The sequence below is a fragment of the Apium graveolens genome, chromosome 6 (assembly GCF_009905375.1).
Source record: "Apium graveolens cultivar Ventura chromosome 6, ASM990537v1, whole genome shotgun sequence".
NCBI classification, from domain to species: Eukaryota; Viridiplantae; Streptophyta; class Magnoliopsida; order Apiales; family Apiaceae; genus Apium; species Apium graveolens.
Window position 1 is genome coordinate 202,629,850 of NC_133652.1, and position 24,626 is coordinate 202,654,475.

Here is a 24,626-nt window from a genome sequence, read left to right on the forward strand (position 1 = left end):
GTAAAAGTTGAGTTACCCGGATAAATTAGAGCTCCGAAATCTTTCACATTCGCATAAAATTGGGAAGCTTACGTGTTTGGAGGTTCTTCCACTTTAATACTACTCGTAGCTTATTCATCATCGATATTAATATTTCCACCATTAACAACATGTAACATGCATTTAAATCAAAAGGGTCTTCAACAATCTCTTCCGGAATACACTTGCGCTTTTTTTGTAGGAGTTTCTTTCTTTTCACCATGTGTATCCCATACTTCATAATTTTCTAAAATGTTATTAAAAATACGAGTGAAGTTCACAATTTCATAACTGAGCCATGTTTAATTTTTACATTTGTTACATGAACATAATATTTTCCCGGATAACATCCCATTTGCACGAGCAAATTTCAAAAAAACTTCTACATCGTCCCCATATGCGTTGTCCGGTGAAAGTTGGACATATTCGAAACGTATTTTTATCCAATTCCGATTTCGATTACACATCTACCAATACGAAAAAAGATTTGTATCGATTATATAATTCATTTCTAATTATATGTCGGTTTAAGACCTTGTCGATTTAAGCTCTGTTTCTTGCGGTGACTAGTATCCTTCCTAAATGACCGAGGAACAAATATGATAAATGTGTTTCTACCTAACAAAATATATTCATCTTATATATTGCTTCCAAGAACATAACTCCCTTTAATTTTTAAATTAACTTTATGACAACTATAATAAATTTGAAGGCCATTTACTCTCTAAGCTTTTCTTCTTAAATTATACTTCATTCGTCTCACTGGATTTTTTACGTTAGGGGACGGGAGATCGACATGCATTTTAAGGCTCCCGTGAAACATAGTTCCCTAAATAATTTTAAATATTTTTTTAAAAATAAATATATAATATTTAAACTTTTATACAGAAAAAGGAAATTCTAAAAATAAATTATAGAACTAAATTTTATAATAGTCTTAGAATGCATGTCAAGCATAAGTGAAAAATATGTAAAGAATCCACAACAAATGGAGTAACCTTCTTACTTTCTCTTCTCAATAAAGATACAAAAGGTTTCACAAATATCTTTTGATATAATTTTAAATAACTGATTCTATAAAACAAAACTCCAACAACTTCAAAATAATCTAGTACAATTTAAATAATACATTAAAAATTATGAAAATGAAAAATGAAATAGTATGCATGCTCCAATCTGTGTACATTTGTAAGTTTTGTGTTCATATAAACAGCGATTAATTAACTAGTGATTTGTGAATTACAGTCTGGGGTAGGTAAATTACGGTACTCTATTCAAACTCTTGGAAGTATGAAAAACATTTTATTTGGTACGTGAATTACAGCCGTAGAACCTAGAAATAAAAACCAAAGTGAACATTATTCCGAAAAGTTTCAGAACTTGTCCTCAAAGTAACTACCACAGAAACCCCAAAACTGACACTTCACTGTACCGTTAAGGAAATCATCTTGAGAAGACCACTCTCAATGTTCCGCAGCACAGGCTTATAGCTGCAAAAGATCGATATTATCGTTAACTTATGTAAAGGACGAAAAAGAAGCTTAAAGCAAATAATGATGTGCGTTATATGATAAGTACACATACGAAACATCAAGGGCTTGAAAGAAGAGACATACAGGCGTGCAAGACCGTTGTACGCTTGTGTAGCTTGCTGGAGGCGTGCTGAGAGCTCCAAAACCTCTGCTGACAAAGCTTCTGCTTTACTCTGTTCCTTGGCAAGTTGACCCTAAAGAGAGAACCCAATCAGTAATATTTTATACAAAGTCTTGATAAAATTAAAACAAAGTATACACGGTGCTAAAGTTATAACTAGAAGGGTTGCATGCATACTCAAATCCTCAAAAGAGGGGAAAGCATATTTAATCTCGTCACTGCATGACTGATTTACCAGTAATATTAGGATTCACCTAGATTTGGTGCTTTTCGTGCCATATCAATTTGGATACTGTTTTGTTATTTATGGAAGTACTAATGTACCATCTTCATCTATTAACAGGTTTAACTAATATTATGGTACAGACATGTCGAATAGGTAGGTGGTGGATGGTTTGGGATGAAGGGAGTGATGACAATCAGTTAACATAGTGCATATACCAAACTGGTGTCCTCAACAAGGTCAAGCTGTGGCAACTGATGCACATGGATCCTGTTAAAAGATTGTAAGTAAATTATACCAATGAAACCAACCTTGAGGGAGATAACTTCAGAAGGATGTGCCTGGGGTGTCTCATCACCCAGATCTTTACTGGAATCCAAAATATGTCTTTGAATAGAGTTCTCACTTAATGTCGAAACATTAGCCTGTTCCGTTCTTAGTTTATCCAACATAGCACGAAGCACTTCATTTTGTTTCAGACAATCATTTACCTGCATCAACGACACATTGTTAAGAGAACAATCATACACGTACGTATAATGAACCACAGGACTTTCTTAAGCAATTACAGACAATGAACCACAGGACTTTCTTAAGCAATTACAGACAAACAATACCACATAAGCTATGGGATAGCAGGACAGAATTAAGAAAGAAGCGAGCTGAGGACATATCATATCAACATATCAATTTTGTGAGAATAAAATTACATCGTGTATCATGCAGTTCTAGCGCCGTATCCTATTTTTAGAACTGTATCAATTGCTAAATACATAATTAACTATAATTCGGAAAGGATATTCCTACTTCTCAGAATTCAAGTTATAAGTCGCTTATTATTCACTTTTACTTTTTACACAAGCGTACCAAAATTTTATTTCTTAGGCCATCTCCAAACATAACTTCATTTTAAAACAACTTCAACTTCAAAATTTTACCTTCTTCACATTATATCACTATCTCATCTCCAATCATTATTCTAAATATGTCTTCAAATATTATTTCAAACAAAATTATACTTATTTCCAAATTATTAACAAGGAGCAAAATTAAAAATCAGTTATTTATATCGAAACTTGCCTACTTTTATGTATATAAAATTAATTTATTTGATTTGTGCTAAACATGCAATATAATATAGAAACGGAACATGTGGCAGTTGCATATGGTTTGCTCCAAATGAACAGTATGGCTTCACATTTGGAGCCGAACAGTGTTTATCTTCAAATATGAAGATATAATTAACAGGCATTGGAGATACCGAGATAGTTTTAAGAGGTTTTATCTTTAAAAATGAAGAATGTGGTGTGTTTGAAGACACTGGTGGGAATGTCCTTAGTCATTTTTAACTAATAGGTTCCTATTAAAAACTTAAACGAATATTCCTCCAAGGATTAATGTTGTATGTTTTCAAGAGAAGACATATTTGCTTCCTTTTGCGGCCTTCTTGCAATAACGCCGACTATCTTCCATTTCATATTTCCTCTCACAATAGTTATTTTTTCTTAAAAATTAAAACTAAGAAAGAATAAGGAGAAGAATGAGCACATTTAGCATCAATATAAATTGTTAGCAGTTCTATTAGGTGGTACGCACCTGACTCTCCCAGTGTGCTACAACACCCATTGCCTCTTGATAAGCCGCTGACAAATTTGAGTTTTCCTCAAACAGCCTTTCTATCTCCGAGGACTGTGAATCAATCTGTTGAAGAGAAGAAGCAAATTAAATATTTTATCCAGAAATAGATGACAGTTAATATAATTTACCTCCATCAGTAGTTTCTGCCTGCTGCTCTCGAACCTCTCAACTGCCACTGCCATATCATGCAATTGCTGCTCAAGTCTTTGCTTATCTTCCTGCATTGAAAAGATTAATGATTCACGACGTTTTGGTGATTTCTTGAAGTAGACTGCTTCCTTCAAAGAACCTTTTAAATTAATTAAGAATTGCAAGAGCTACAGGAAAAGGCTGTCAATAGATAACAGTACACATGAATGAATACCCGCAGTTATAGTCAAAACCTCTCCAAGTTCATACAATAGAAAGTTAAAAGTACGCAATAACTTTACAAAGAACATGTTATACAAAAAACATCAAGATAATTATATATGTGTGTGTGTGTATTATATATATACATTTACAATAAACGGTCATTATAAATTGGGCCAAGTAGTAGATTTTGAGTTATAAATAATGCCAGGCCCAGCACTGGGAAGGTAATGGGATGATCATAAGAGGATTACGAACTTCAGAAGAAAGACACTACACAAACACTGGAGGGCTGATGGGTAGGAAACTAGGAATTGGCTAGGAAAGGAAAACGGAGCTTGCTTATATATTGCCACATCTTTTCTCTGCATATACTAGATATAACTGTAAGAAATACTAGAATGGTATTGTATACGACCAGATCTAGGTCAATCATATACACAGCATCATTGGTGAGAGTTTGAGAAGAGACATCCACAGACATGGATTATGTAGAGAGGAACGAACACAGGCCAATAATGACTTCAAAGTTATTGCAATGAGAATATGCGATGTCATATTGCAAGTCATCTAATCACAGTGTTCTATAGAAGATATTACCGAATTAAAGTAACTTACAAGTGAGAATTTCTTCTGGGGAGCGGGTTCTGTAACTTTTTCTGCATTAAAAAAAACATATCAAAATTAACACTAATATAACAAAGAAAAGATAAATAAAATTAAGTGTGCGCGCACTTCTGTGCTGGTGTGTGCTCTCCAAAATATATAACAGATGTTACTTGTCAGGACCAAAGATCGAGATATAGGCGCTCTCTCTTATATTAACAAAATTATTCAACGTGCCAGCTTCTTGCATGTGGGGATATAAGAACTGTATTTCCTTTTGTTTCTTTCAATTGAACCAAACTTTAAATCATTATAACTAAGGCCCTAACAACTTTAATTTGCATCGACATAAGAAGATACTTGCAAGGCATTCATGGACCTCGACTGGAATACACAAATATCTCCCCTTGTTATGTTAAGATATCTTATAATCTTTTAAACGTAACATGATCTAGTCATATATTATTTTAGGTCATTAAAATTTTTTGCAAGATGTTTCCACAACATGTGGTGATTTGGTTTAGCTCATTTTTGAAAAGTACTTATTTTATGCAGAGAACAGAAAATCAGATTAACCTGACCTAATGTGACCTGCTACATCAGGTTAAACGACCTCTCTACTGACTGTTACAACATAAAACGATGACATCATTCTTTAAGAGCATTATTTGTGATAAATTAGTACAAAATCTTCTTGACCACATCATTTTTCTCTCCTAAAAATTCATGATCATAATTAAATTTTTAGATAAGTGTGTAGGGAAATAGAGAGTAATTTTTAATATATTTTTTTCAACATTATTTTGCTTTAAAACTTTAATAAATGAAAATGATATGATTCTTTCACTATATGTATTGTTTTATTTAATATAATTATTTGAAAAAGTTTTATTTAGAAAACATATATGAAGAATTAAATGAGATAAAAATTATGTTCGTTTATAAGTTTCACAAAATACAAAAATTGATAATTACGTACAAATCCCAAAAACTGATAACGGCTGATCAGAAAAAATAATATGGAAAGTAGTTACTTGAGATGACGTGCACAGTTTATGCAAAGCAACGTTTAGTTTTTGTTTTCCCAGGCAGGGCGTCGTTTAGCATGATGCAAGCGAATAAAGCAAATAGCTTGGATAAGGTTAATCTGTTCACCATTATTCTCTATTTTATGTACATTCTCTCGGAGAATTTTTAGAAAAACTCACGGGAAACACGTTTTAAATAAAGCATCAACCGTCAATCGATCAGTGACAGCTGATATGCATACCTGAAGCACTTGTTGATACAGCCGCATACTTCTCCTCCAACACGTGTTTCTCATTTGCAAGAGCAGTTAGTTGAGTTTGCACTTCTGTGAATCGTTGTTGCTCTTGCTGCCTCAGCAGCGACTCTTGCTAAATATTTTGTCCAACAATGAGAGACTAAAGAACAAAAGTTCAACATCAAATACGATTTAGAAAACAGTACTAACCTCCAGCTGAGACTTCAAATTGGCTAGTTCAGTTTCCAAAGCTTGCAACTGATCTTGTGAATTTCCCATTGTGCTGACAGAAACAAGCGAACCACTTATTGCTTGTTGCTGTAACAAATTCAATTCTGCTCTCAATGCTGCTGCATCTTCCTCGGCCTATATCAAGATTCCTTGATCAGCATACAGAGATAAATGTGGTTTTGTTGTTTAGCTTTAAAGCACTTGTTTACCCGATATTGTTCTTCTTCTGATTCTTTTAGCCGCTTCTTCATTGTGCGAAGCTGAGCTGAGAGATCTTCCTACACTTTTATAAAAACAGGTTCAATGATGACAAATATAGCATTTGAAAATCTTAAAAGAAACATGATAGTTAGTGTGTGTATACCTTTGCAACAACTGCAGCATCTTTTCCCATCGCAACATCCTTCAAGGCCTTTCTTAAAGATGGTACAGTGCTCTCCTGTGAATTTATGCATAAAAGATAAATCTAGGCTGACTTGCACTGACATGGTAAAAGAAATGAGTTTAACCATAGCAAATAAACAGGTATATATTAAGGTTATCCGAAGGTAGTATGTACTACCATCAATAATGTACAGAACAATTTGCACATACCAATTCATTAAGATTTTGTTTCAACATTTCATTGTCTGCTTCTTTTGCTTGAAACTGAAACAGAAAGAACACCAACATCAAACAAAAAACGCAAGTCAAAAAGCAAGGTGAAAAACTAATAACCCCTAATATATAAGAAAAATGATACCTTGAGAACCAAAATCTTGTTTTCATCAGCTAATTCAGAATTCTTATGTTGCATGTCTTTCAACTGTGATAGTAAGCTACTAACGTCATTCTGCATTAACATCCAAATGAACTTCCTTAATTACGTTTCCGGACATACAACAAAAAACATGTCAACAGAAAAAGTCGCCATCCATACAAAACCTCAAACATAAGATAAAAACGGTTACGAATACTAGCAAACGACACTACATTTCCAAAACCAATCTTCAAATTCTTATACTTGAGATGTTCCAAGTTCCAGATTTGTGACATTGCATATAATAATAATCTCAATTCTCAATGACAAATGAAAGCAATGCAGATACAATAAAAGTGTGTATGATTACCTCATTGAGTCGACCTCCGCTGCCTGATGGTTTAATTCCAACATCTGAATGAAAAACAAAGTTAAATAAATATAGAAACGAAATGGAGAAAAAAAAGGGGGATAAAAATAAATGAAGAAAAGGAGGACCATCAGGAATAGGGGGTTTAGAGAGATCGGGACCAGAAGAGACTCTGTTCAATCTCTCTGCTGCTCTCTTCTGTCGAATTTCTTCCAACTACCACATTTTTTTAATTAATTAATTATTAGCACATCAACTACATATCGGATTATTATAATTAAAATTCAGAAAAAAATATTAATAATAATATTACCGTTCGTCGGCCTAGGGAAGCGTGATGAGAAGCCATGGGTGGGTCGGGGATTTGCAGGAAATCAAAATCCCCAATTTTTGAGGGTTTTACCCAGCGCCGGGGGGTGGGGTTTCATAATTATTAGGCTCCCTGCTTTTTTAACCACCTGGCCCCACATCATATAGTTCCCTTTCTTAATTTATTTAAATTAATAATTTAATTTTAAATTTAATTATATCATAAATACATATATTTTTGGTTTCGCTTTTTTTATACCTTGTCCTTGAGTATGATATTTTTCTTCTAAAGCCCAAATTTTAGACAGATAACTACAAAATTTATAATTTTTAAAAATACGTCTCACAACTTTATAAACTAAAATTTAACTTCAACCTTTTTCTTCTAAAAATTGATTTTAGAGCGGTCTAATCATTTATCATCCAAGAATCTGAATTTAATTATCTCCTAACCCGAGAATTATTAGAAATTATTTTATAAGTGTTATACCTAAAATATTATTCGAGCTAATCATATTATGTTTGGATCAACTGCAAGAATAGTTGCCAGACAAACAGTTCAACATATTGTCGTAATCTATCAGGCATTTGATTCAATACTCAGCTCATACCTGCTCTACAACTTACATATATACATGTATGGACTCTGGTAGTTTTTTTATGCATACTTACACTTATTATCTACATACATTCATACTACCAGTGTTAACAATCTAATAATAATTGATTCAACATTCACTAGAGGAGCTTTGTTTAACCTGTTCAACGACGTGATTCATTATACTATATAACATTTGTTAGAAGAAATTGATATTATCAGTGTTTAGCTATCAGAGTTTGTCGATCAGTATTTGATATCAGAGTTTGACAAAGATGACGCCATCATCATTCATCATCAGTATTTGATGATCAGTATTTGTCATCAGTATTTATTCACATTAGTATCTGTCAAGATGGAAATCAAGAGATATACAAGGAGGATATATTTGCAAAGATTTGTCGGTGTTGGACTTTATAAATTGTAGCTTATATATGGATATGTATTAGAATTCCTTATTTAATTGTAACATATCTTCTAGATTGGTTGTGTAGTTGAGCAATATATAACCACAAATTAGGTTTATACTTTATGTGTTGGTTACGAATTGATATATCATTTTTATAACCTAGCACATCTCAAAGATATTTGTTCATCCCTTGAGAGAGTATTGTAATTAGTTTTTATCAGTGAAAATAAAAATTGTTCATTCTGCTGAGTTTGTTATTTCGATTTGATTGTTTAAACTGCAGTCAACCCCCTCTACAGTTGATTAAAGGCCTAACAATTGGTATCAAAGCTTGGTGTTGATACACAAATAGTTTAAGATCCACAAAACAATCATTAATGGCAGACAAAGAAGCTCAACAAAATCCCACACCACCACCAGCCACAAATCAAATCCGCCACAACATGAGTAGATTTGAGGCTCTCAAAGTTCCAATTCTGAAGGTTCATGAATATCCAATATAGAAAGTGAAGATGGTCATGTGTCTGGAAGCAACAGATCCTGAATATCTAAACATGATTTATGATGATCCTCACAGGCCCATGAAGGTAGATATTGTTGTCCCTGATCAAGAAGATAAGATGGTTGACAAGGATAAAAAGGACTATACTCCTAAGGATTACTCATCAATTATGAAAGTTACAAAAGTAAGACATCTTTTGCAGAGCAGTCTTGATAGTGTCATGTCCAATAGGGTAATTAGATGCAAAACTGCCAAGAAAATTTGGGACACTTTGGAGGTCAATTGTCAAGGCACCACTGCTATCAAGAAGAACAGAAGGACTATACTCACTCAGGAGTATGAGCACTTTAACGCAAAGGCTGATGAGTCCTTGACTAAAATCTATGACAGGTTTCAAAAGCTGATGATGACTTGTCACTGGTTGATAAAGAATATGAGCCACAAGATATGTCGGTGTAGGACTTTACTTATTGTAGTAATCAATAGATGGATATATATATTAGAATTCCTTATTTGTATTGTATTAGGATTCCTTATTGATTGTGTAGTTATGCAGTATATAAGCACATGTTAGGTTTACACTTGATTGGTCGAACATTGTTATATTATTCACAAAACCTAGCAGCTCTCAAAGATATCTGTTCATCCTTTGAGAAAGTATTATAACCAGTTTTTATTCTTTAATATAAAAATTGTTCTTCTTGTTGAGCTTATTATTTTGATTTGATTGTTTAACTATATTCACCCCCCTCTACAGTTGATTTAAAGGCCTACCAGTTGGTATCAGAGCTTACTATTGATACACAAACAGTTTAAGAACCACAAAACAATTTTTAATGGCAGACAAAGAAGCTCAACAAAATCCCCCACCTCCATCAGCCACAAATCAAATTAGCCACAACATGCGTATATATGAGATTATCAAGGTTCCAATTTTGAAGGTACATGAATATTCAATCTGGGAAGTGAAGATGGCCATGTGTCTGGAAGCAACAGATCTTGAATATTTGAACAGGATTTATGATGGTCCTCACAGGCCAATGAAGCTAGTTTTTTTTGTTGTTGGCCAAGAGGAAAATATGATTAATAAAGAAAATAAGGACTATACTCCTGAAGATCTTTCATCAATCATGAAAGATGCAAAAGTAAGTCATCTCTTGCATAGCAGTCTTGACAGTGTCATGTCCAATAGAGTCATTGGATGCAAAACTGCCAAAGAAATTTAGGATACTTTGGAGGTCAAGTGTCAAGGCACCACTACTATTAAAAAGAGCAGAAGGACTATACTCACTCAGGATATGAGCACTTTGATGTAAAGGCTGATGAGTCCTTAACTTAAATCTATGACACATTTCAAAAGCTGATGATGACTTGTCAATGGTTGATAAAGAATATGATCAAGAAGATTCTAACTTGAAGTTTCCTCTTGCACTCCCTGAAAAGTGGGACTTAAAAGTCACATGAATAAGGGACAACTATAATCTTGATGAAACAACTCTAGATAAGATTTATGGTATGTTAAAGACTAATGAACTGGAGATTGAGCAAAGAGGCAAGAGAAAATGGCCTAGAGCAAGAAATGTTGCACTCAAGGTTTAAAAGAAACCAAGGGAGAAGGCTGGGAGAAAAAAGCCATTCAAAAGGAAAGGGTATGACTGCAAAGTATGATACTGGGTCATTAAACTCTGATGATGACTCAAACATTGATAATGAATCAGATACTGAAAGTGATCATAGTAATGATGAAAAAATTCTACAATTGGTTGCTCTACTAGTAAAAAGCTTCAAGAGGATAACCTATAAAGATTTCAAGAAGGGAAAAAGGTTTTCCAGGAAAGGCTCTAGTTCCTCAAACTCTGATATGAGGAATTACAGAAGAAACTCCGATGAGAAGGAGTCAAAGATCAGGAAGATTGACAAGTCCAAGATAAAGTGTTACAATTGTGATGGAGTTAGACACTTTGCAGCTAACTGCAGAAAGCCAAAGGCTGAAAAAACAACAAGCCTTGATTACAAAAAAGAAGAACTGGAATGGTACATCAAAATTTGATGAGGATGTCAATTATGCTCTCATGGCAAATACCGAAAAAGGGGATGAGACTACTGAGATGGAAATACCTCAAACCACTCTTACTTTTGATACTGATGATGTCTGTGAATTAACACTATTTTTTAAAACACTGCATGTTAGTTATAGGGATCAAACACTTGAAAATGCTAGGATTAGAACTGAAAATTCTGACCTAAAGAAAAGGAATGATTACCTAGAAGCTGAGTTGATTTTTATGCTAAAAACTCAAAAAGAAAGAGATGATGCTTTTTATGTTAAAGAAAAACTATTAAAAAACATTCTTACCTTAAAAAAGAATCACCTAAAGAAAGAGAAGTTATTGAGCTTTGGACTAATTCAGATAAAATAACTCAAGTTTTATTAGAGAGTGGCTATTGGGGATCATGATTAGGTTATGCTAATGAATCTAATCTTGATGATATAATTGAAAAAGAAACTTAGAAAATTAAACCAATAAATACTTATAGAAAGGTAAAACTGAAGAAGTCTCAGTTAAGACCTATCAAGTTTGATATAAGTGTCAATGTTGTTAAGTCAATAGATGAAATAGGTTCAACCTCAGCACCTAAGTCAAACTTAAAAAATGATAATTGTGAACAAGTTCACACCAAGTCGGTAAATGTTGGTTCAATGACTCAGAAACAGCTTAAGCAAAAGCTTAAGGAAGTGAAAATGAAAAATAAGGAGAAAGAACCTAGAAAAAACTGAAATGGAAAAGTAAGTGTCAATAAGGAGAACAAATACAATTCCATTCCTAATGCACCTAGAAAGTCATGTTTAAATTGTTGTAGTATTAATCATCTTGTTGTTGCTTGCAGGAAAAATAAAGGGATAAACACTGTTCCTCTGAAGTCAGAATTTTGGAATAGAACAGTTAGATATAAATCACAAAATCCATGTTTTCATTGTAGGAGTGTTTGGCATTCAATTTACATATGTAAAGAGTATCACAGTTTGTATTATGATTATTATGAACTGAAACCCTTTTAAATAAGACAAAATTTATTTCTGCATGTTTAAACTCTGATATTAAGAATATTAGCGTAAACTCTGATATAAAGTCTTTTGTTATAAATGTTTACAAACTTAAAGGCCAAAGGATCCAAGCAAGTCTGGGTCCTTAAAAACACTAATTAATTATTTATCTGATTGCAAGGTAACAAGAAAAATTCTCTAGTCTTAGATAGTGGATGTTCAGGATACATGATTGGAAATAAATCCCTGTTATCGTTTAAGGAGGAGGTTGGCCCAAGTATTTCTTATGGAGATGGGAACTTAGGAAAAACTTTGGGATATGCTAAAATCAAACTTGGAAATGTCATTATTGAAGATGTAGCTCTAGTTGTAGGTGTTAGTGTTTGTGCTCTAGAGATAACACTATTATATTTTGTTTATGACATTTGGATTATTAGTGTTTATGTTATATCGATTATTCTTTTAATTATTTATTAAGTCTTAATTTACTGTGATATAAATATTAGATTAATAAATGTCCTTGGAATATGATATGAATTATATATATCTCTAAGTACGTGACTTAGAAATGAGATTATGTGAATAGTATCGATATTTCCAAATACCCCTAATCGAGTATTATTATTAAGGGACAATAATATTGCATTAAGACTAGTGTGTTTGTTGACTGATGATCACATCTCATTGATCATAGGTATAGTGATACTAAAGTCGAAAACACGGGCAGATGTAAATATACATGGTGCTGGATAGACTTAATGTGAGATTCTATATGTCTTTTATATCATAAGTAATTCTCACAGTGATAAGGATGTGATGGTCCTTCGACTTGAAAGCATTATATTTCTATACGATGATTAATATAATTTGATTACATCAAAAGTAGCCTTTGATTGGGTAACAATAAAAGTGGACTTCGAGTATATTAGGAATCGTATGAGAAATATGAATGATCTAGAAAGAATTTAACCCTCCTAATTTTGGAGAGATATTATTGGCCTCTTGTGTGAGCTAGACAATGAAATGCGTGGCGCCACGCTCAAATGTTGATTTGAAATGATAGTTATTGATCAAGAAAAGCTGGATTAAACCATGAAGAGGATGATACATAACATGCCTCGAGTTTAGTCTATAATATTTGGTTAAAGGGATTATATTACATTGTACATTATTCACGAAATGTTTAATCGATCACGGATTTAATTATTATTACCTGGGTAGCAATGATGTATTACTAGATGTCGCTCATTGTTTATAATTTAAATATGAGATATTTAAATTATTGCCAACGTGATAATAACTTATAGGGTCGCACAAAGAAAGCTTGGAGGAATATTTAATTCAAATTCTGATTTGATTTAAATAGGATATTCGAATTATTTATTGTTAATTAAGTTGGACTTAATTAATGGGATAAATGAATTTTGAATTTGTATATTATTAAATTCAAAATTCAGTTGTTATTTAATAATTGAGTTAGACTGAATTATTAAATAAATTGAATTTCAGATTTTAATAAACTCTAACTTGGATTAGGGTTAGGACTGTTTTTGGCCTCTCTATATAAACATCCTTAAGGCTAAAATTAGGGTTATGTTTTATTAGATAAAACATAAAACCCTAGCAGGTAAAGGTGAGAGATAGAGAGGGGGGAACATGTTTGTTCTTGATGCTAGTATACGCCTTCTCCTTATCGACTTTCGTGTGGATACCTCTACAGCGTAGATCGTTAAGGAGGGATACGTGGTGTTCGGTTAAAACTAGGATCTCCTTTTGACAACCATAATCGTAAAGCTCTTTAAGGTAAACATCTCATCCACGAATTAAATATTATTTTTCGCATGGATCCAGCGGTGGGTTTCGGTTTTATTCTATTTTTATGATTTTATTTATTATTTTCGATGTATTTTTATACCCCGAAACCCAACAATGACATCAGAGCTACTTGCAAAGGGTTTTAATTTGTTTGCGTGTTTTTAGGTTTGTTGATAATATCATGTATACAATCTTTCATGACTGAATGTATGCGATTTGTATATAATGCATGTGTTGATAATCTTCCATGATAAATATTATGTTATTATGCATGTTTTGATGACCTGCCATGATAAATATGATGAAATTATGTATGTTGATGATCTGCCATGATAGATATGAAGATATTATGCATGTATCGATGATCTGAGATGACTGTTGTTATGATTAATTGTGTATGGACTTAATAGGGGACTAGAACACACTATATGTATATGATACGATGATACATAGATGAAGAATCAAGCAGAAAGGTTATGTTTTAATTCTGAACCCGCCTCGAACCCTGGACGGGGGCCCGCAGCCCCGTAACCCCCCCCCCCCCCCCCGCGAACTACATTAGAGTTCGATCCGCAAAATAGTGTTTCAGATATGTTCCACTTGATAAGACTAATTAGATTAATCATGATAAGTAAATTATATTAGATTATTATATGTTGTTTGAGCATGGTGGATGGTTATGGCCTTTGGACCCTTAGATTAATGGTTTTTTAAATTATAGTTTTGGTTTTTAAATACGACATGCATGTTATTTTAATTCTTGTAATATTAAATCTCGAATGTAACTCGAGTTCTTCTTGTAAGTTCATTGGATTAGTCTTTTATATTTCATTTATGTAATGTACTTGAAGAATTTAAGACTAGAAGAAGGAATCCATTAGAGGTGATCTAAGGAAACTATACAAGGAAGCAAATAAAGCAATAAGATATATGATGTAATAGATAGTTGTATTTATATACGTAACCACCTAAGATTGACCATGATCTTTATCATGAGCTTGATGAAGATCATATAGGATGGGGCTATAACCTAACACGTTTATTTTATTGCACTTTACATATATCATATGATGAATGAATGTGTAGAGTAGTTAGAATGATGCATGCTTAATTAGATTAGCAATGTATGTATGTATTAGATACATCACCATGACATGCCTGCTAAACAAGATAAAATCTATAACGATTCATGATTTTAAAATTTAACAAATGATAATGAGATTTCCGTGTTTCAGAAACACGGAATAAAATACGAATTTTCTTTATTTCTAATATGCAATGATTTTTTCAAAAGCGTGTTCATTGAACTTGTAAGGTTGTGGGTTTTAAGAGAGACCGTTGTGACTCCCTCACTACCTGGAAATCAAATCATTGACGAATATTGATTTAAAATATTTCATTCAAGGAAAAATTGGGAATCTCTTTATGATGGGATCATGATCGTTTTAAAATTAACAAAACCCTAAAGTTTATATTATATTGTTTAGATACCTTCCAATATGTCCAACATGTTAACCCCTAGATTGATAAGATGTGGGTTCTCTAGAGCAAAGTACACCCATCTATCATGGGAGATTCGTTGAAGTATATTGATATTTTCTGAATATTGAGTTTGATTTAACTAAGTTACCACAATAGGATTGTGAACTTAGAGGCATAGAGTTTGATGAGATTTATTAGATAAATATGAATAAATATTATTCCACCGAACTATCCAAGAGTTATATAGTTGATATAATTGACAAATGTTGTATACCTTATTAAATCATGTTTTAGGAGTAAGGCCAAAGCTGAACTAAGACATTGTGAAATTTGGATCTTGGCTCACTAGAAAGGATATAGAAGATATGCTTTCCAAACTTAATAGTTAGGGCTATTGATTTGATAAAAATAGTGGGAGATTTAGAATGTGAATATATATGAATAATCACTTGAACATAATTTAATGATCATCTGTAGACTAATTCATTTTATGCATCTTAATATTGTGGATATCAAATGGCAAATAGCAGATTGCTTATCAGAAGCATATCATTGATGTTCCTCGCCCCGAACCTCTTCCTGAAGGTGCAACACATGTTCAACAGAATCCTTATCAAAAGCATATAGATGATGACACGGATGTCACTTGTTTGATGTTAGTGTCTATGAGTCTTGAGCTTCAGAAACAACATGAGCATATGGATGCTTATGTCATAATTGAGCTCCTTAAACATATGTTTCAAGGACAGGCTCGTCAAGAGAGGTATGATACAAGCAAAGCTTTGTATGCATGCAAATAGGGTGATCATGATCCGGTTGGACCGCATGTTCTGATGATGATTGAATATATGGAGTACCCTTCTACTCTAGGTTCCACGATTGGTCTAGAAGCCCAGATAGATCTGATCTTACAATCTTTGAACAACAATTATGATCAGTTTGTAATGAATTACAACATGAATGAGATAGACAAGACACCTATCGAATTGTTGGCTATGTTAAAAACTGCTGAGAGTAACATTCAGAAGGCTACCCCTGCTCCTATAATGATGGTGAACAAGCGGAGTGCCAAAGGGAAAGGTAAATGAAAAGGAAAGAAGAGGATGAGATTCAAATTTGATATTGTTCCTAAAACTGCCCCCAAACAGGCTTTGAAACCTGGAGGTGGTGTTGCAAAGGGTGATACTTGTCACTACTATAAGAAACCAGGTCATTGGAAGAGAAACTGTCATGTTTTTTGGAGAATCTGAAGAAGAAAAGGCTGTTGGCGCTTCTGATTCAGGTATTTATGTTATAGAAGTTAACTTGTCTGTTCTACTTCATGGGTATTAGATATTGGATGTGGTTCTCACATCTATATAAATGTTCAGGAACTGCGGGGAAGTAGGACATTGGCAAAGGGAGAAGTCAACATACATGTTGGCAATGGAGCAAAGGTTGCTACTTTAGCTTTAGGGACTTATCATTTATCGTTGCCCACTGGGCTCATTTTAGAACTAGAGAACTATTTTTACGTATCTGCGATTTGCAGAAACATTATTTCTATTTCTTGTTTGGACAAGAAAGGTTTTTTCATTTTTGATTCAGAATAATAGTTGTTCCTTTTCATCGAACAATGTTACCTATGGGGTTGCACGTTTGTTTAATGGTTTATATGTTCTTGATCTTAATACTCCTGTCTATAATGTAAATAATAATGATAACAAACATATTAAGATGATAGACTCAAATCAAAATACCTCTGGCATTGTCGTTCAGGCCACATAAATGAGAAACTGATTTCCAATACATCAAGATGGCTACTTGTATATGTTTGATTTTAAATCATACGAAAAATGCAAATCTTGTCTCATTGGAAAAATGGCTAAAGTTCCTTTTACTGGACAAGGTGAAAGGGCTACCAAACGATTAGGACTTATACATAGTGATGTATATGGTCCAATGTGTACGATGGAAAGAAGTGGCTTTTACTACTTCATTACATTTATTGATGATTTCAGTAGATATGGATATGTGTACCTTTTGAAGAACAAATCCGATTCTTTTAAAAAGTTCAAAGAATACAAGGCCGAAGTGGAAAAGAAAACAGGGAAAGTATAAAAGTTCTAAAGATCAGACCGTGGAGGAGAATACTTAAGCCTCGAGTTTAAAGGTTTCTTCAAGAAGTGTGGTATCATATCACAGCTTACTCCTCCTGGAATGCCTCAATGGAACAGAGTTTCCGAGAGGAGAATCATACCTTGTTGGACATGGTGTGATCGATGATGAGTCTAGAAGATCTTCTAATAAGTTTCTGGGGTTACGCTCTAGAAACGGCCACATATACACTAAACTGAGTTCCAACTAAATCGGTTCAAAAGACTCCATATGAGATATGGACTGAGAAACATCATAGCATGTCATTTATGGAAGTATGGGGATGAGAATCATTTGTGAAATGCCTGGTCTCTGACAAGCTAGGAAAATAATCATATAAATGTTATTTTGTGGGATATCCTGAAGAAACAAAAGGGTATATTTTCTATAATCCTACTGAGAACAAAGTTTTTGTTGCTTGGACCGCTGTATTTCTTGAAAGAGAGTTACTTTCCAAGAAAAATAGTGGGAAGACTATAGATCTCAATGAAGATCGAGATGTACAAAATTACATTGAACTAGAGTTAGAAAGTGGGTAGTTTGTACATCAAGATGTCCCTTTATTAGAAAAATAGGTTGTTCGTAGATCTAATAGGGTTTGTCATGAGCCAGAGATATATTATGGATTTCTCTCGACACAAGATGATGATGTGATGCTCATAGAAAATGATGAGTTTCTAACCTACCAAGAAGCTATGAACAGTCCAGACTCCGAGAGATGGCTAGAGGCCATGAAATCCGAGATGGAATCTGTAACGACTAGGAAATTACGCTTGTATTATATTGTAATAAAGATAAATTATGTGTTTTATTATGTCATTTATGTGTAAGTAGTTATAAAACCCTAACTGATATGTGCTATGTGTGTTCTGTATCATCAGGGTATTTTCTGCATATTTATCAGATATTTTATTTCGTGTTAAAAGCTTTTGTATCAAAAGTTACACGACCCGAACTATGTTTTAATAGCTGATATTTTAAATAAAATAATTGGCCTTATTTTTCTTAGAACGGCTTGTACCATTGCGTTCTTCTGAATATCTAGATATTTTATAAATTTTCTTGTTTCGCGAAAAATGACTTTTTCGGCCCCCTTCGGGTGTTAAAAACCCCACAAAAATCACATTTTTATTTTTATAAAATTATAGGACTTTCAATTATACCATTTCTTTGTATTTTTGAATTATTCACAATTTTTGAGAAATTTTGGCATATATATTGTATATATTAAATATTTAAAAATTAAAAATTAATACTCAAAAATTATACAATTAGAGGCCAGTTAATTTTAATTAGGAGTATTAATTTTACTACTATAAATAACCTAATTTTTATTTAATTATTATTAATTAATTATCAAAAATTCAGAAAATTCCAAAATTTCCAGAAATTAGGGTTCTTAGATTCAAGCAGCGATTTTAACGTAATTCTGTTATCCAAATCGTTCATATAAGTAGTCAATTGAAAGCTCTTGATCTCTACTTTCGGATGTTACTATCAATTTCATGTTTAGATGCATCGATTTTCAATTTTAATTTTAGGGTTTGTGCCCCGAAATAGGGCTTTTGATTCGAGGGGTTATTATATGCTATTGATGATTGATATAGGTTCCTTAGGTTGTTTACAGTCGATTTGAGTATAGATTTGGACCAAACGATTCCTTGAAAGTGCTAATCGAAGTCTCGAAAATTTTACGATTTTAATTTTAATTTTCTGAATTATTGATGAATCTGTGATTGTTTTGGTTGTTGGGGATCGATTGTAGACGTCTTAGGCTTTAATTTGACACCAGGAACCTCAAGTTTGGTTCAATTTTTAGGAAGACCCATTTTTTCCGATTAACCCGCCAAAAAAGCTTCGTTTTTGGCCGGAGAAGACGACTCTGCAATCGTCGATTGTTTTAGATGGTGGGGTTGAGTTTCTGGGATGAAACTGAGTGAAAACCCTTTTGGAATCACTCGATTTCATCACGATTTGTTCGAGTTTTGGGCTGCCGGAAACTGGGGAGGGGGGTCGCCAGAATCTGCACCTCCGGCCGGCGACCCGTTGGTGTTCTTCGCATCCCGGATTCAAACCCGGAATAAAACCCGGTTTTGATTCGGTTTTCCCCAAAACTATTTATATAAAACTGTTTTCAAAAATTATTTTACTTTTATTTTATTTTTACTTTTATAAATTATAAAAATCAAGTTTATTTATTTTATAAATTGATTAATTAATTATTATTTAATTGATTTATATTATAAATAATTATGAAATATTTTTTAAAATTCTAAATTAGTTATTTCTTTAATTATTTATTATTTATTAATTAATTATTAATTATTTAAAAATGATTAATTATTTTGATAATTAATCAAATTAATTTCAATAAATCATAATAAATTCATTTTAATTCCAAAAATTATGGGAAAATCATTTTAAATTCTGATTTTTCCTAAATAATTATTTAAAAATATTTTTGAGGTTCAATAATTTTGAATAATTAATTATATTGAATAATAAATTGATTTATTCTTATTTATCGAACAATAATTGAACCGTTTATCAAATTTAAGCGAAACAAAAGCCCTTCGACTCAGAAAAATGGTCTGTTTTCAATAAAAATAGTTTTAAATCCTAATTTTTTTAGAAGCGAGTTGTCTTTCGATAGTTATTTACTTATATGCCCTATTACTTATAGAGACGAGTCCAATAAATTCCGAAAATTAGAAAACGAGCCATATATTCTTCAGTAAAGCAAATAGCGAGTCGATTTCGCTTCTAAAAGTTATTTTAAACCTAAAATGACTATGTGACTGATGCGCTATGTGAATTATGTGGTTAATCGAGTCTTAATTGTTACTACTTATTATACGAGTCAATTATACGCATGCGAGTAGACGATATGGGCTACGTGAAGTTAGTTTGAGACGCGATTGAGATATGAGTTAACTAAATAAGCCTATTTCTCTGTTAGAGACGAAGCCAGCAAGGTGGACCGAGCCAGTGTTAGAGAACGGTGATATGCTTGTGGTAGATCACGTGAAAGGCAAGTTTTTCCCTATTCTAAATTCAGAATAGTGAATTACTTTCAGATTCTTATCGCGGTTACACACTGATAATTCCTGTTCACAAACACTAATACACAATTATCATTCCTTTGCTCATATTTCATTTCGATTCCTGATTTCTCCAAATTCGTCAAATCCTTTATTCATATTCCAATATTATATATATATATATATTTATATATATATCCTGATATATTCTGATGTTGGGATACATCAAAGCAGACCGATTATTCTGGTTGCTTCTCTATGGACTGGATGGTGACGATTAGGATCAGGTATACCCTTGATCCTAAGGACCGGGAATTAACCAGATCCTTGTATTGGGCCGTAGAGCCTGGGAACCCGAATGGATCTATACATTGAGGTATAGATCTATACTGTATCCTGGCTGATCAGCAGGATATAGGTGCGAACTTGTGTCCAGTTTAGTTTATTGATACTCACCAATAAGGGCCTTTGTTCTTTTCTTACGAGGTTATATCTTTGCAGATTTAACCAAATTACCGGTTCATTTAGCTTATTATAACATTGTTTATATATTATGGACTTTTTGAGCGACTTATGGCTCACCCCCTTTTTGTTGTTATTCACTTATTGTTTTCTGTTAAGAAGGAAAATGAAACCTATCAGGACTTGCGTGATAAAGAAACGAGTCAAGCCACGGGACCCTCTAATACCAAAAGTGCTGATCCCGATTCAGGAAGAAAGCTTTGAGTTACCTGAACATGTGTAGTGTAGATAGATAATGTGTATGTTTAAATAAAGATGAATGTAGTTTAAAACTTGTTAGACAATGGTTTGTAATAAAGAAAGTTTTGTGAGATTTTAAATTTGACTTATAATAAAGTTAGAGTGTGGTTCTTGTTTTCATACTTTAACATATAAAGATCCTGGTTAGTATTAAAGGGGTTAGATATGTATCTGCTTAATTGTTATACAGGTTGGTACGAGTTTGGTAATTAACTAGTAACCCCCAGACTTATACCCCGGGTTTGGAGGGCGTTACAGAATCCACGTATCAAAATAAAGTATGAACTTTAGTTGATCCACTAGATGGGGTAAAACCCATAGGATGCAAGTGGGTTTTCAAGAAGAAAACTGACATGGATGGTAAAGTACAGACCTATAAGGCGCGACTAGTGGAAAAAGGTTTTAAATAAATTCATGGTTTAGACTATAATGAAACTTTTTCACCAGTTGCTATGGTCAAGTCCATCAGGATTTTGCTAGAAATAGCTACTTACCACGATAATGAGATTTGGAAAATGGATGTCAAAATCGCTTTCTTAAATGGGAGCCTTGAAGATGATGTATATATGATACAACCTGAGGGTTTTATCCATCCAAAGTTTCCTAAGATGGACTTTAAGTTGCTTCGGTCCACTTATGGATTAAACTAAACTTCAAGGAGATGGAGTCGTCATTTTAATGAAACGGACAAAGAGTTTGGCTTTATTCAAAACGAAGATGAACCGTGTGTTTACGAGAAGGTTAGTGGGAGCCATGTGGCATTCCCAGTACTATATGTAGATGACATATTACTAATAGGGAATGACATACATTCTCTACAGGCTGTTAAGACTTGGTTGGAAAATAGTTTCTCGATGAAGGACTTAGGCGATGCTACTTATATATTAGGAATTAAAATCTATAGAGATAGATCAAAGAGATTAATCGGCCTAAGTCAGAATACATGTAACGTCTGGGAAAATTATGTATGTGTTATATCATATTTATAATAAATTATGTGTATTAATGGGTCATTTATATGTAATTATCTGTCAAACCCTAATTGCTATGTGTTACGTGTATTCTGTATTGTTTCGGTATTTTTAAGATATTTTTAAGATATTTTATTTTGCATTCATAGCTTTCATTTCAAAAGTTTTACGACCCGAACCATGATTTTAAAGCAGATATTTCAAATAAAATAATGGGCCTTATTTTTCATCAAAAAGCTTTTACCATCGCATTATTCTGAACATCCAGGCATTTTTTAAATTTTCTCGTTTTGCGAAAAATAACTTTTCTGGGCCCCATTGGGTGTTAAAAACACCACAAAAATCACATTTTTATTTTTATAAAATTATAGGACCTTTATTTATACCATTTCTTTGCATTTTTGCATTATTCACAATTTTTGGGAAATTTTGGCATATATATTGCATATATAAAATATTTATAAATTAAATTTTAATACTCAAAAATTATAAAATTAGGGTCTTATTAATTTTAAAAGATGTAGAATTAGGGCCTAAATTTTATTTAGGAGTATTAATTTTACTACTATAAATAGCCTAATTTTTATTTAATTATAATTAATTAAGTAATTAAAAATCAGAAAATTCACAAATTCTCTACAAACCGGGTCTGGAAGAACCAAGTCGGGTCGAAGAATCAAACCGTGATTTCCAGCTGATTTCTTCATCAAATCAAGTGATTCAAGTACTGAAATTGAAGGTTTTGATCTGTTTTTTTCTGTTTCTAGCATCAATTTCATGTTTTAATCCGTAGTTTTTGATTTTCGATTTCTAGGGTTTATGTTTGAATTAGGGCTTTTTGATTCTAGGGTTATTATAATGTTTTGATGATTGATATAGCTTTCTGAGATGTTTTGCAGTCGATTCATGGTGTTTAATTGATCAAACGATTCCTAAATAGCAAAGTTCGATTATTAGGGTTTATACCGAATTTTCAAATTACAGCTCGATGATTTCTGTGAATATTTGGTTCTTGATATGTTAGGGGTTAGATTGTATGTGTTCTTCGCTTTGATTTGCACTATAGAACGTTAAGTTTCGTTTACAAAATCAAAAGTTGGTATTTTGGCCGGAATTTTAGGTCGGTGGTGACCGAAATCCTGTTTCAGGGGTTGTTAACTTGTGTTGATAGTTGATATGTGCTTAGAACTTAAATTGCAATCGATTCCATGTAAAAACGAGCACAAACGATTCGTAGTTTGGCCAGAAATTGACTTCGTCGGAATCTGCAAATGTTAGCTGGAGTTTTTGGGATTTTGGCCGGAAAACACGACTCAGGGATCGTGTGTGGTGGTTGATGGCAGTCTGAAGTTGCTGTGTTGATGTTGAATAGAAACCCTCTCAAAAATAGTCCAAACCATCCCTGTATTGGCCTGAATTGATCTGGCCGGATAATTTTCCGGTGACCGGAAAAGCTACCGGAATCTGGGTTCTTGATGACCCATTTACCCGAATTCAAACCCGGTTTAAAACCCAGGTTTGATCCAATTTTGTTAGAATTTAATTTCTGACAAATGTTTCTAGATTTTTAATTTTTATTTTATTTTATTAATTTTAAAAATTAGATTTATTTATTTTACAAATTAATTACTTAATTACTTAATTAATTGATTTATATTATAAATAATTCTGAAATATTTTCTAAAAATCGGATTTAATTATTTATTATTAATTATTTAAAAATGATTAATTATTTTGATAATTAATCAAATAATTTTCAATAAATCATAATAAATTTATTTTAATTCTAAAAATTATAGAAAAATCATTTTTAATTATGATTTTTCTTAAATAATTATTTAAAATTATTTTAGAGTTTAAAAAATTGTAATAATTATTTATATTGAATAATAAATTGAATTATCAGTGTTAAATTGATATTAAATAGACCGTTAGTCCGATTCGAGCAAAACGAAATCCCTTTGGCTCAGAAAAAAATGAATTATTTTCATTAAAAATAATATTCAGACCTAATTTCTTCTCGAAATTAGTTGACCTTGTTATTTGCTTGATTATTAGTCAAATCGCGTACCGAGACGATTCCGAAAAATTCTGGAAAAATAGGAAACGAGTCAGATAATGGTTAGTCGAGTGAACAATGAGTTAGTTTTGATTCTAAAAATTATTTTAGTTATAAAAATGATTATGTGCTTATGTGTATTATGTGGTTAATTGAGTCTTGTTTGTTCATTATGATATATGAGTCGGTCATAAGCGCATGGGTAGACACTAGGAACGATGTGAAGTCGGTTTGAGATACATTTGAAGTACGAGATGTTTAAAACATTCTCTTTCTCTAAAAGAAGGTAAGCCAGCAAGGTAGGTTGAGTCGGTGATAGACAAAGGTGACATAATTACAGTGAGTCGCGTAAAAGGCAAGTTTCTCCCCTATTCTAATTTTAAAATAGTGATATTTCTTTAGA

General features: G+C 32.7%; 1 protein-coding gene across 2 annotated transcripts; it reads right to left on the bottom strand.

The window, feature by feature from the left end:
• Window positions 1-1,155: 1,155 nt before the first annotated feature.
• LOC141667868 (uncharacterized) lies at window positions 1,156-7,550 on the bottom strand. Of its 2 annotated transcripts, none has more exons than XM_074474503.1 (15): window positions 7,407-7,550; window positions 7,255-7,309; window positions 7,094-7,137; window positions 6,727-6,816; window positions 6,579-6,632; window positions 6,349-6,423; window positions 6,194-6,262; window positions 5,964-6,119; window positions 5,760-5,886; window positions 4,502-4,542; window positions 3,661-3,750; window positions 3,491-3,595; window positions 2,206-2,385; window positions 1,635-1,744; window positions 1,156-1,508 (listed from the first exon to the last, which is right to left on the bottom strand). In XM_074474503.1, exons 1-15 carry the CDS (start codon window positions 7,440-7,442, stop codon window positions 1,442-1,444), a joined length of 1,299 nt encoding a protein of 432 aa, XP_074330604.1. In that variant the 5' UTR covers window positions 7,443-7,550; the 3' UTR covers window positions 1,156-1,441. The 2 variants fall into 2 exon arrangements, with proteins under 2 accessions (XP_074330604.1, XP_074330603.1); XM_074474502.1 differs by having other exon boundaries at window positions 7,222-7,309.
• Window positions 7,551-24,626: the final 17,076 nt, after the last annotated feature.